The 14,072-nt window shown below is 39.3% G+C and overlaps 1 protein-coding gene across 4 annotated transcripts in view; it reads right to left on the bottom strand.

Annotated features, from left to right (window-relative positions):
- PRKG1 (protein kinase cGMP-dependent 1) overlaps positions 1 to 14,072 on the bottom strand; it is a 796,378-nt gene that overhangs the window by 55,031 nt on the left and 727,275 nt on the right. For all 4 annotated transcript variants that reach the window (XM_075216377.1, XM_075216376.1, XM_075216374.1 and 1 more), the window contains exon 9: positions 1,647 to 1,721. In XM_075216377.1, the coding sequence (XP_075072478.1) occupies positions 1,647 to 1,721 (75 nt within the window). The remainder of the gene's footprint in view (positions 1 to 1,646; positions 1,722 to 14,072) is intronic.

The raw sequence follows: 14,072 nt of genomic DNA on the forward strand, positions 1-14,072 counted from the left end.
GAAAGATGGGCATCTCCCAGGTATCTGAGAGCTCCTATTCTGACACCTACGGGAGAGGGGTTAATATGGTTCATAAGGGTGGACATCTACTTTAAATAAAATTAAATGTCATGTATCTGATATCTTTAAAGGCCAGCTAACAAAATTAATTATCTCAAGCTTTCAGGAAGATGTTTTCCTTTATGAAAAGGCCATAGAACCATGAAAGCTGGCAATGTATATTTCTTGTTAGTGTTACACGGTATCACATACAATACACTTTTGAATTCCATTTGATTTCAGTGAGCAGTAAAAGGGAATATTTTATGTAAATTTACTTTTGAATTTTAAGCAAGATATTTGTGTAGGTGCCTCTATATCGGAAGTAACCAATGGCGGGCCTGATGATGTCGAAGATCAGTAATGTCTGGATGGTAAGGCAAGAATCAGCATTGGTATCTTATTTCCAATTAACCTACTGGAAGTTCCCTGTTCTAGATCATTATATTTAATGAAAAGTCTGTCTGCCTCTGAATATAAAGATATACCCAGTGGAATCCCACATTCAGTTGTATACGGAGGTTTGTTCAGCGATCGGAATATTGAAGATATCCATAATGTTGATATTAAACCCTCTTCCCACCAAGTATCTATCTATCGAATGGCCGGGACACTGTCCATTTTTAAGAAAAACCTCTCTCTGGTCAGATTTCTCAACAGATGGACATCCCTTACGTATGGGAAGCCATATAGTTCAAAACCCATGACAGGAAAATTAGCCATTAGAGGAGCAAAGGGAAAGGGTGGGGATATTAAGTATCACCTGAATTCAAGGGCCCCAGGAATTATCACATTGCCATTCTCATACAAGGAAGAGGTGAGTTTCATGTGTAAAAATTCATTATCTACATGAAGCTACCGCAGTTTCAGGGTCTTAGTAAAACAAAGCTTATCTGGGACACTCGTAGCTTGTTCATACCGATCAGTTCAGTATTAACATTCGTAGGCCTGGAGGTATGTTTAGGCTATGTACGCACTATCGTTAAAATCATTGTGAGAATAAAAATCATTGCAACAAATGAGATTGTACATTTTTGCTTTTTTTTTACATGCACATAATGTGTTTCTTTGGGTTATTTTACAGGCTTCTAGGGCCTGATTCATTAAGGATCTTAACTTGAGAAACTTCTTATTTCAGTCTCCTGGACAAAACCATGTTACAATGCAAGGGGTGCAAATTAGTATTCTGTTTTGCACATAAGTTAAATACTGACTGTTTTTTCATGTGGCACACAAATACTTGATAGCTTATTTGTACACTGAAATTTAAAGTTGATATTTGTGTGCTACATGAAAAAACAGGCAGTATTTAACTTATGTGCAAAACAGAATACTAATTTGCACCCCTTGCATTGTAACATGGTTTTGTCCAGGAGACTGAAATAGGAAGTTTCTCAATTTAAGATCCTTAATGAATCAGGCCCTAGTTCTGAAATTGTATGTGCACATCAATGCAATCTTTATATGCATTTTTACGTGTGTCCATTAACAGTCTACATGTGAAGCATAATATTCTGCTTTACATTAAAAATAAGTCTTATTCTCTTCTATGAATCCCCACTTAAACAACAGGCAAACTTAACAACCCCAAATCTCATATTACTTACTTTGCTTTAGCCTCTGCGTCTTCATATGCCTTGTTAGAAACATCGTCTAAACCTCCAATCAAATGCTTGAAAGAACTGCAAAAAACACAAAACATAATTGGCAAAAAGTCACAATCACAAGTGCATAAAAACCGATATACTGCACATAAACAAGACATTCAGGATCTTGAAATATTCCACCCGTGCCTTTTATCTCAACATGGAGTCCAGCTAATAGAATACTTCATTATATAGTACATATTTTAGACAACATTTCTCCAGCCTGCTAATGTCTGTGCAAGAGGTCTAGAAAACAAGCAATTTGTCCAGGCAAAACTGGGCGTTGAAATGTTGACATATTCACTAAATTATTCATTTTTCTCATTAGGATCATATACTGTTGTACCTGCAGATGTATTTATACCCCAGCCATTTCCAATTCACGCAACAGCTTCAGATAATAAAAACACAACATATGAATGTTGCATGCTGTCAGGGCAGAACGGCTAACAGCAACTTTTTAGGAGTTCTCGCTTGTGTGTATTACACTGATTAGAAATTCTTTTTGACAAAATGTCATGGTTTGAGGTCTGTTGCTTATGCTGAAACCCATATAGAGTATGTATATCTTTGTGGGTTATCTAATATTCTCCATAAATTAATATGAAATGCCTTAAGGGCTTGTTAAATAATTTATCCAGGTAGCAATTTTTGGTTATTAATAGTTTATTTCTCCTTTTTATTCTGTGCATAAATAAGGGTTTTGGTAGATGCAATGCTTAGGTCTTGTGGTATTCTATGTAGGTCTATCCGACTAATGTGGAGCATCATTCCCAAAGTCTACTAAATCTATGCAGCACTCACTCCTCACATTGACTGTAGGACGGAGCACGTTGTCATTTCTGCATCTATGTAGGATGGAGTATGTTGTCATTTATTGCATCTATGTAGGATGGAGTACGTTGTCATTTCTGCATCTATGTAGGATGGAGTATGTTGTCATTTATTGCATCTATGTAGGATGGAGTACGTTGTCATTTCTGCATCTATGAGCAGCAACAATTATTTAATTTTTGATCTTTCTGGGTTTTAGAACTTTGTGGATATTGGGATTCAGGAGAAATGATCCTAATGTTACATTTTTTACATAGTGCTGTTGTGAACTAAGGGGCCTATTCAAGTAGCTTTGACGTCCGTGTTTACATGGCCGCTGCGCTTTACTCAAAGTATTACGGTACCACAATACCGCGGCGTTCCCTTTGCAACCCTACGGGGTGAGAAGGAAAATCCGCCCTGTTCCGGTTCTGCGTATTACTGTCGTTGGCCGTTGCGGCACGTAATTGCGGACCTCCAAGCTAATTGAATATGCCCCAATAAATGTAATAAAAATGTCCCTTTTGCCCAGGAGAGAGCATAAAAATATTGCTCACTGTATGCAAGATAACAAGACCCAGCTTCTCTCTATGTTTCCTCCCAGGCAGATTTCTCCCTACATCAAAGCTACACTGACTTGCAATTCTTCAAGTGCTCTCAAGGCACACAATCGCTAAGAAGGAACATAGCCCACTCCTGATAATCATTAAGAAGGAAGATAGTGAACTCCTTCTATTTGCATACAGTGGGGCATATTCAATTCCGATCCGATCCGCGGTAACGCGCGTTACCGCGGAAAATGCGCACTACTGCCGGTAATACGGTATCGCAATAACACAGATTTTCGTACGCATCCCTATGAGCGACGAACGAAAATCCACGTTATTGCGGTACCGCGGATTAGGTTCACGGCCGTTCCGGCGCGATCCCGCGAATCGGGATCGGAATTGAATATGCCCCAGTGAATGCTATGCTCTCTCTAAGCCAAAGGGGAATCTCTTTCTCTTCATATAAAAGCATAGTACACCCAATTCACTGTGGGAGCAATTGATAAAGCTATTTTGTTTATTAGTTTTAAATCAATCAAGATCAACAAAATAGACCATGAATTACTCTTGTAATCTGCCAAACAGTGATTTCATTTCAAAATCAAGTTTAATGCTGTGATTGATGTTAATTACATTTGAGTGATTTAAAGCAAATGGATTTACCAGCAATGTTCTCTAAATATCTGAGCTTTTCCCATTCAGATTAATGGCCCATTTATTTCAGTGGTGTTTCCAGCATGTGTACTACATGCAGAAATCCCACTGAAATGAGTGGAGCTCCAGAATATTGTTAATTTCTTTTTCTCACATCAGTAGAAATTCAATTCGTCTCTATTGAGGTGGGATCAAAGCACATGACTCCCCAATCTCTCCAACCAATCACAAGCAATCTTTATGGGATTGATATATCAACAGAACTTTTCCCATTCATTTCAACAGCCAATTCATTTTAATGGGGCTTCCAACACTTGCCCTACATGTAAATAACTGTGGAAAGCTCTGTACATATAAACAATAGTTGCTTCATTTCTTTACTCCTCTCACTGCTTTGAAGAATAATAAAGTGTTTGAAAACAGTGAGTTTACTTTTCACAATTTCAATTGGGACTTACTAATTACCCCTGTTATATACGTAACACTGCAGTAATAAGTTATTTTTTCCATTTAATAGATTCCGCTATTTGAAAATCTCCCTATAAATCACTAAAAATAGCAATTTAGATATAGTTTATGAGAATCATGTTGTTGTAGTTTTCCCCATAAAAAGGCCATTTTCCCATCCGAAATTGGTTCTGCTTAAAGAAAAAAAGAGTAACATTAAAAAGCCAGCTCTTTTCCAGCTCAACTACTGTTCTAAGCAACTTGAGATAAAGGCCAGTTCAGACAGTTGTCTTTCTTAGGGTGGTTGATTATTTATAGTTCAGATGTGTGGCATGCAGCCTATGAGAGGGTCACTGTCAGCTTTAATACCCAGAATGACTTTCATCACTGTTGTCTTTCTATAGCTCCATACACAAGATGTTACTTGTAAGACTTTAACACGTTTTTAAAGCCTAATAAATGTTTTGACATTAATAATCCTAACATACTGTAAATATATAGATCTGTAAACAGACTCTCTCAATTTCAATGTTTATAAAACATTACTGTTTGTGGGAACATAGTACAGGATTGCGTTGAGACTCATTAATGAATGAACACATCCTATTATTGCGACTGTAAAGTTTTGTCCATGCCTTTAACTAGTATTTTCCCCTAATGCTTCTGTATAGAAGATATTATAGTGCATCAAGGGGGCAGCACTTGGTGAGTTTTGCTGTGCACCATGTATGTATTAATTTGTGCATTAACACAGTTCTCACTAACATGATCAGCTGATAGGGCTTATTTACTAACATAAGAAGAAATCAGGCACAAGCTTCCATTGTCTAATTTGCACAAGGCAGATAAAAGCTGATTTGTTGTAATGATTGAGTACAATTTGCGCCTAAATGCAACGTTAGATTATATTATAAATGAACATTAATGGATGGGCTCAGGTGCAATGTGGTATCTGTTATACTGCATGATGTTCATGAAAGCACAATCAGAAGTACTCCTTGAGTTGTGTTTTCGAATCAGAACTATGTAAATATGATATTGAAAGTAAAAATTTGGAAAGGTTGCCTATAACCCATTATCCATATATCCTGGAGGATGGGGCGTGGCTGGAGGGCGGAAAGGGCGGGGTGATCATATAATTTGACTCCTGCCCCCGTGATGCAATTGACATTTTTTACCACGGAGGGCGATTCCCCGCAAATCGCCTCACTGAGGCTTACATCCTGCCCACTTCACAAGGAAGTGGGCAGGATGTGGAAGAATTGCCTGCTCTCCCGGAAGTCCAGGAGACCTACATGGTGTTCAAGAGTCTTCCGGATATTCTGGGAGAGTAGGCAAGTATAGGAGGAAACATGAGCCATATCCTATTGTTTAGGTATATTTGGGTAATAATGTGTGTAATTCAGGCTTCCACAAGGAGGGAAATTTTCCAGCTAATGTGAATACTCCTGTCTGATTAGCCGCATTAGATGATGTGACATGACCATTGGGGGGATAGCATAGTGCATAACATGCATAGGGGGGCATTTATAAAAAATAATGATGGCTATGTTAGAATAAACTATATTGTGTAACCTATAGCAACCGCACTTCATTTCACTATCCAAATCAGTGATGGCTCGCTGGACTGTTCCCCATTCTTTCCTATACAGTAAAGCATAAGACTGAATTGGAGCAGCTGGCTTGCACATCACATGACCTCCTCAGAACACTGCAGGAAGGTTACACTGCACATCCAATCAGAGATGGAGGAGGGAGTGCAGTCTATTCTGCACCATGTACTCTGCCTCTTTCCACTGTGAAGTATTTTTAGACTGTAGATTAGCCAGTGGGTGGAGACATGTGGGGAGGGGCAAATGACATGTGGGGGCATGTGGGGAATTCTGAGTGGCAAAAGGGGGGGTGTGTCAGGCATGTGGTATGTCAGGGCTTGTGGGAGCATTTTGTGGCAAGTGAGGGTTTGAGTACATGTGGCGGAATTTTGGACCAATTGAGGGGCATTTTGGGATGAGTAATGTGGGGTGCCAAGGTTGTTTTGGGGCTGTTTTGTTTACTATTAAAATGAAGGTAATGTGCGCCCCTTTAAGTATATTAGGTTGCCCGTCACTGTTCCTAATCATTCTAGAAAAATTACATTTAGAAACTGGTCCCTATGAGTTACAACAATAATTTGTGCAGTTTCCTTTCCAAAATACATAAAGGAAAGAGTTACATATTGCTGTATTTTGGTGATTTTGTCATTTACAGATATAATCACTAAGTGGTTCTTCCTATAAGTACTACGAGGAGCTCTGCTAAACAGTTTAATAAAAAGATGAATGTCAGGGCAAGTGTAGGGAAAGGGGCAGATTTATAAATGTGTGTGAGTAGATGTAGAAATGGTGCTCCAAATTATGGAAAAAAGAAACCTCTTCTGCATAAAATTAAGTCAAAAGCGTTCTGGATTATAGACCCTGGCACATCAGACTTGTGACTAATTCCTTTCTCACACTGAAATACCTATGACAGCAGCTTGTAAATAAGCTTAATATAAATTTAAAGAATAGCAGCAAATGGTCTTTCTGTTTAGCATATATATGTCTAAAAACATTAAATACAGAAGGAAAGAATAATATTTAATTATAGGGTTTTCTGATTCTCTCCATATTTATACTTTAACATGTTCATTGCTACAGATCCACAAAACGCAGCTATTCAGCATTAGTTGTGCACTTATAAACTCGTCTGCCAAAATCCATGCATGCCCAAAGCACAGCCCCCATCCACACCACCACACTCGAGGCTCTTAGACATCAGCCCTAATTGCCCCTTTAACTAAACAAATCACACATTAAATTATATACGTATGGTTATAGACCCCACACTAGCTAGGTGATGTTACAGTCTGTCACTTAGGACCTGGCAGGCAGGGAGTATGCTGTTGCATTGTGTACTGTACTTTAGTTTGGAATTTTAACTGTTTACAAATAGATTTATTGGATATAATTGATCATTTTGCATATTTTATTTGTCTGTACTTTTTGGGTTCCATTTAGAGTAAGAAGTAAATCCAGCTAGAAGGTGGGATATTGCACGCTGGCAAATGTATGTCATACTTACCCACTTTTGAAGGCAGCTGTCCGGGAGAGGGTCCATCGAAGGGGACATGGCCACGCGTGGTGCGCCATTAGGCTCCACCCCCTGTCAATCGTATGCAATTTTGGCCAATCGCAGCAGGGGGCGATGCACGTTTAGCCACACCCCCACCCATCTGCAACAATGGAGACAGCTGGATCCGGGATTTTTGCCTGCTCTCTCGGGAGTCTGGGAGAACTCACAAAAATTCGGGAGTCTCCCGGACATTCCGGGAGAGTAGGCAATTATGATGTATGTAAATTTGAAGACATATTTAGAGCTTTGAGCTTGTATGGGGAGTGCTTACTAGCTCAACTCTAAATTGCACTGTAAAAATAGAGCTACTCAGTATGAGCAGATATGGATGGTTGTCAGTGAGTGGGCTTACAGTGATGGGTAATACATTTTATATTGAAACCCCAGATGCAAAGATGGTAATAATAGTAATTATGTGGTTACTTGAACTCTATTGAAACTGATAATTTCTGCAAAATAGTCATTTAAAAAGAAAATCTTTAGTTTACTTAACAATGTATCTAGGGAAGGACAGGTTGGGTGAGATGCAACAAACTATATAAGTATGTTAGATTAAAAAGTGTAGTAACGATTAAGTGGAGACACAAGATGAGAAGAGAGGGTACTAAAGGGGTTTGTGGGACAGAATGGGAGAGGGAGGGGATCAGAATTACACTGCCTATTATTGCATACAATACTGTATTGACAGCCTCAGGTACTGCCTGGGCAATCAGAAACACCAGAAACTAAGATATGAACCATAATCATTGGGCTTGAACAAGAATAATTTAAAGATTGCATCAAGAAAAATAACATAGCATCTGCAAATGCTGCAGCCTTGTGTCCTCCCTTCCCCACTGTCACCCTGACAGAATTCAGAGAAGCCGTTGTAGCATGGTTAAGACCTTGGTCATATTGTAAGATTGCTAACACTTCTAATAGCAGAGAACCTTATTTTCTGGGCTATTAAGCACAAAATAGTACATTTCTCATCAATACTTTCCGACTCCCTTCAACCAATAGCATTGCACTGTGTCTTCTCATCATTCTAGCCTCTGCACACAGATTAACGTTGTCTTTGTGCATGTAGGGTTTATCATGTGCTGTTATGTTATGTGTGCATATAAAGCACTTCCACCCTTTCTGAATGATAGTGCTTACATGTGTCTAATAAAGCTTTCAAAGCCACTGTTATGTTTCACTACAAGTCAGTATCATTTTATCTGTATTTTATGAACATTAGTATGAGTTTAGGCACTCACCAGAATTATGGGGATCCCTGGTGAGGTTGGCGAACTGTCAAGTTCTAGCCATCTAAAATATGTCACTTGTGCTCCATGTTTTCAATGAACAAGATGCACATTTATATAGGACACATGAATGCAAACACAGATCGGTTTCCAGCACCATTTCCATAATTTTTGCAGGAGTTACAAAACATTTTATTCTGCTGCATACATAAAAATAACCAAAGCACTAATTGCATATTAATTTAAGCAGCCTATTAATTCTTTACTATCTTTTCTGAGTGATACACAGAATAGCAGTAGATGCAGACATTATGCAAGTTCACATGTTCTCCTGTGGCACAAGGATATCTGATTCCTGCGCTAATACCCACAGGCTGTAAACAACATTCAGAGAAGCAGAGCAGTCCCCGGATATATATAGCTACTGCAGTATACCATATATCGTGGTTGAGTTGTCATTAGCCTGACAAGATCCTGTTTTGCAAATAAAAGACTGATTCAAGTTCATCAGTATCGGTTGTCTTTATCTGTAGCGGATGTTCATTATGGTGGTCACCAGTGAGATTTTATATAGTCTCACCAATTGTTACAGACTTGGGAAAAGTGTGGTCTCACAACTAGGACTCTCTGTTTGTGCAATTTTCTTATTATTTTGTATATGTATATTACCAGTCTTAATCTCCCCATTTGAATATGACTGGCGCTTTCAATATACCATATGAAATGGTAATCAATATACCATATGAAATGAATATCATGCTGACAAAGCATGAGCAACAAAAACGGCCTAGACTTTGAAGGAATCTTTGTTATGTCATGATGTACACGCAGTGCAAGTCAGTTTTAATGACCATAATCTGGAAGAACATGGTATATGTACAAGATATAATGCTTTACAAGCACTGAGGTCAGATTTCAGCAAGTGGCTTGTATTAATTTCAATGAGAGAAAAACTGTGATACGAACAGACTGCTGCTTCGGCAAGATTTGAAAGTGGCATTATCTTAACGTGATAAAAGATTGTAACTTAGTTCTAGAAGATGTCTCATCAAATTGAACAAGGGAATTCAGCATGTAATTTCAGATGAGCTAGCCGTTGGTCATACTTAGGCTCTCCAAGTCTATTTCATTTACCAGTCACTGACCGATATATAATTATATATATGGGCCATTGCTTTCAGGAATGTTCCTTGAGATCATATATATATATATATATATATATATATATATATATATATATATATATATATATATATATATATATATAGTGACGGCATATTCTTCAGCTGCTTTCCATCTTTCCATTATATTTAATACAATATGTTTTAAATTATTTTATATTTTAATTATATCATATCCTAGTATTTCTACAGTTGTCAGTTCATCCTCTTATTCCTACAGATGGTGTTTCTTACAAACCTCCCCCCAACATATTGAACTAAAAGTGTCTTATGAATATTAGAATGCATGCTTAATAAACTGTTAAAGCAACACACTTCACTATGACAGATCAATATATAAACTATATTGGGAATACATGTCTCATGCTTTTGCAGGTGTTACGATATAAAAAAGTATTAAGGCTGCATAATCAATAAGTTAAGGAAATTTCACCAATTTAAGGATATCTGCTCACGAGCTTGTGGTATTGGCTCTGTACGGTATTCATTAAAAAGTGAATGCAGTGTCAATGGACCACACTGTCACTACTTACTGAACTGACTTCAAATGTTGGATAGACCACAAATGCAGAGTGCTGTGTGGGGAAACAGCATAGGAGCCACTGTTAATATTTCATATTTAAAATATAAAAAATATAAATGTGGAACAATAGGGCCGTCATCTTAGCTACATATAGATGGGTATGGACCAGAACATTACTTGTTTGTGGTAGGACTAATTCATACTTGTTTGGATAGAGGACAATAGGTGCAAATGTTCTATACATGCACATATACTAACGCATTCACACAATTTAATATAAACATAATGATAAAACGATAAATTTCATTTAACAAAAAGAACATTCAAAGTTGCTTAAATAGACAAATATTTCTGGCAACGACTGAGCAAAATGAAAATGATTACATGCAAATTGCCTTTTCAATCAAAAATGTTTTTGTTAGGAGATGGATAATTTGAAGTAAGCATCCTTCTGTCTCCTGCTGCTCAGGTCCTCGATAATTTACAACCCTGATGAATTTTATATTGTTCTGAGAGTACATAAAAATAATATTTTATCACTGCTATATACAAGTGTTTTATAGTCAGTTATTATGAAAAATTATATTTTTTCAGTCGTTTTATTGTCAATGTCATTGTGACTAGGAAGATGCTGAATGTCATATCTGTTTTATTTTTAAAAGACATAATATTCTAGTTTACTTAATGGGTAAAAGGCTACAATAAAAATGCACTAAGCCACTATATTAGAGACAAATATAGGAGTTAAATGGTTGTTTTGTGTTTTTTTCCATATTTAAGTGGATAAATAGTAATTTCTCAACTCTGAGAGCAGAGTCACAATATGTTTGAATGGCTGGGGGATACACAAAATGGGAATCTAATGGCTTGTATCTTACTACATGGTGTTGAAAACTAGAATTTCAAAGGCAAATAAAATGATGTAAGACCCTCTGTGTCCTCCACCTCTCCCTTTTGCCCCTCCACATATTCCTCATGTGCCCCCTGTGTCCCCCCATTTCTCCCTCAATCAGTGACAACTTTTTAAGGTCTCCTGCTAAAATACCTGACACAGGCAGGCAGGAGCCTGACACCGCTGTGCAGTGAGAGTGAGTTAACGGGATGCTGAGGAAACACCGGTGGGCTCCATTCCCTGTGGACGCAGCAGTGGTGGAATATAATATGGGTAGAACGGTTCCATCGCCTGGGGTCTACAGGTAAGTCCGGCCCATAAACCATAGTGTTATTGTAGTATCTATCTTGCAAACCACAGCTTATTTTTTAAGCATTGTAGTGTCATTAGATTAGATATCATGTGATGTCCCTGCATGCCTTCAGTGAGGAGTTTAAGTCACTGTCACTAGAGAAACCTCACGTCTCATGTAAATCAGCAGGAAAATGTCTCAACAGGACTCCATGTGGTAACTCATCCACATCAATATAGAACCAACTTGGCCCTAAATTGTAACTGGAGTGTCCACGTCTTGCTCAGAAGGGACCACTTTAATTCCTGTATCTGTGTCAGGGAAACAACATGCTAGACAAATGGTAATTATAAATTCCATGACTCTTGTGACCAAGTATCTTAATCAGTACACTGGAAGTAGATATAATTTCATACAGCCATGTAATCCAATATCATATGAGATATTCTGACAGAAATTATTGTGAAAAAGCCAAAACGTGTAATTATTATATCAAGAGCTACATTACTTAATTTCAGACTTGTGTCCTACAATCTTTCCTGATTCTGCATGTATTGCAAGCTAGGTCATATATAAAGTTCACGGACTATGAGGCAAATTATACTGTACAGAGCAAATGCATATGTGCATGTCACCCAGCCCTCCTTTATATTTGTTACCAAATCAAAATATTAGCTGACAATTTATCTGCAAACATCACTACATCTCTGCACTGGGTCTGGGGCTACAGTCCGTTCTTGCTTGTTATTATTGAGATTTACTGGATGTCAGCAGGGTCGCCCTAGCCCACCCCACCCCCCCCAAAAAAAAGTGAGAGAGCTGCTGTGCTCCATTTCGGCAGCACTATACTATACAGAAGCCGCGGCGCTGTCAAAGATGTTATTTGACAGCACCGCGGCTGCTATATAGTACAGTGCCGCTATGTAGGGGCACTTCTTTAGCGGAGTGGAGAGGTTTCTGAAGACCCAGAAACCCCCCCTGCGTGCGCCCCTGGTCAGTATGTACCTTAACAAAAAAAATGATTCTATCCATATCCAGTGATCAGTTAATGGTGGGATTGGGTTGGTCTGTTATACATGCCTAGTTAGCATTAAGACTGCATAAATTGATCTGACATCTAATCACAGAAAATCACACAATAACAGTACCCCTAATTGCATATTTAACTCAAAATGTGTAAATGTGTGTTTTTCACTTAAGTGATGTTACTAAACACTAGACCCCCCTCCATCATAGGCTGTGTGAATAGCAGTGGGAAGAAGTGCTGGTCAGTGACGGATACAGGTGGGGGGGCTATCGGGGCAATCGCCCCCCCTAGCAGACACTTGCTGCCGACGGCTGCACAGTATGTGCAGGTCCGTCCAGCCGTGACAGGCAGGGACAGTGTGCTGCCCATCTGCTCTGATTGAACACAATCAGAGCAGCCGGGCAGCACACTGTCCCTGCCTGTCACGGCTGGACAGACCTGCACATAGTGTGCAGCCGTCGGCAGCCTAAGATGTTAGAAATGGGGTGGGGCCTAAATCCCCCCCCCCCCCTCCTTCCCCAAATCGCTCCAGGTACAACAGTTTTCTAGATCCGCCCCCTGGTGCTGGTATGGCATACTGTCCCACTTCCGTATCTCATACTTGCCGACATTCAATAATTTTCATCCGGGAGCTGCATGGTGGAGATGGGTGTGTAGGGAGCGGGGCTTCAGAAATCGCGTCATTTTAGCCCTGCCCCCGTGACATGATGACGCAATTCGCGTCATTTTACAGCGGGGGCGGGGCCAAATGCCGCGATTCCCGGTGAATCGCGGTGTTTGAACCGAATTCTGGGCAGATCAGGGAGATTGCCATACTCTCCCAGGAGTCCGGGAGACTCTCGCGAAATGCGGGAGTCTCCCGGACATTCCGGGAGAGTTGGCAAGTATGCCATATCTATATATATTATAAACATTATCTTCTGAAGCACTTGCTACATTGTTCAAAGTGTACTTTCTGCTTTTGATGCATTTTCTAAACTGTGTTTTATGCTCTTCAGATAGATTGTCCCTAATGTAATCAGCTGCAAGGAAAACACAGAAACATTGGTGTCCCGAGTTTATTTATTTTCTCAGCTCAGTCTCATGTGGTTTTGAAAATGAATGAATACTTGGAGGTTAGATATTTGTGTCAAACTTTATATCTAAACAGTGGTATGCAAGTTGGATATATGGCTCTATATTTAGCTTATCTATGTTATTATTACACCTATTTAAATTTCAGTTATAATAACACAGGGAGTAAGTTTTGTAGTTAACTTCATTTGAAATAAAATATATAGGACTCGAACCAGAAACATACTAGCATTAAAATCTCCAATTAGGAGGTGCTCACCAATGCAAGTTAAACACAAGTTAACCTCTGTGAAAATAAAATCATCATACCAAATGGGGCCGCACATATTTGTGGTTTCACATGCGTTTAACTTCCATTCAGGCGCGGGCTGGCAATTCCAGCCCGGGGGGCGCACAGGCGGCCGCATCCCATGACGAGAGATGCGGCCGCGTCATTGATGACAGCCGCCTGTGCGTTGACGCGGCCGGATCGCATGTCTTGTGATGCGCCCGTCGCCCCTGACATCGGTAATTCTGACCGGTCGGGGGGGGGGGGGGGGGGCGATGCCCCCCTGCCA

This window comes from Mixophyes fleayi, chromosome 6, assembly GCF_038048845.1.
Source record: "Mixophyes fleayi isolate aMixFle1 chromosome 6, aMixFle1.hap1, whole genome shotgun sequence".
Taxonomy (NCBI): domain Eukaryota; kingdom Metazoa; phylum Chordata; class Amphibia; order Anura; family Limnodynastidae; genus Mixophyes; species Mixophyes fleayi.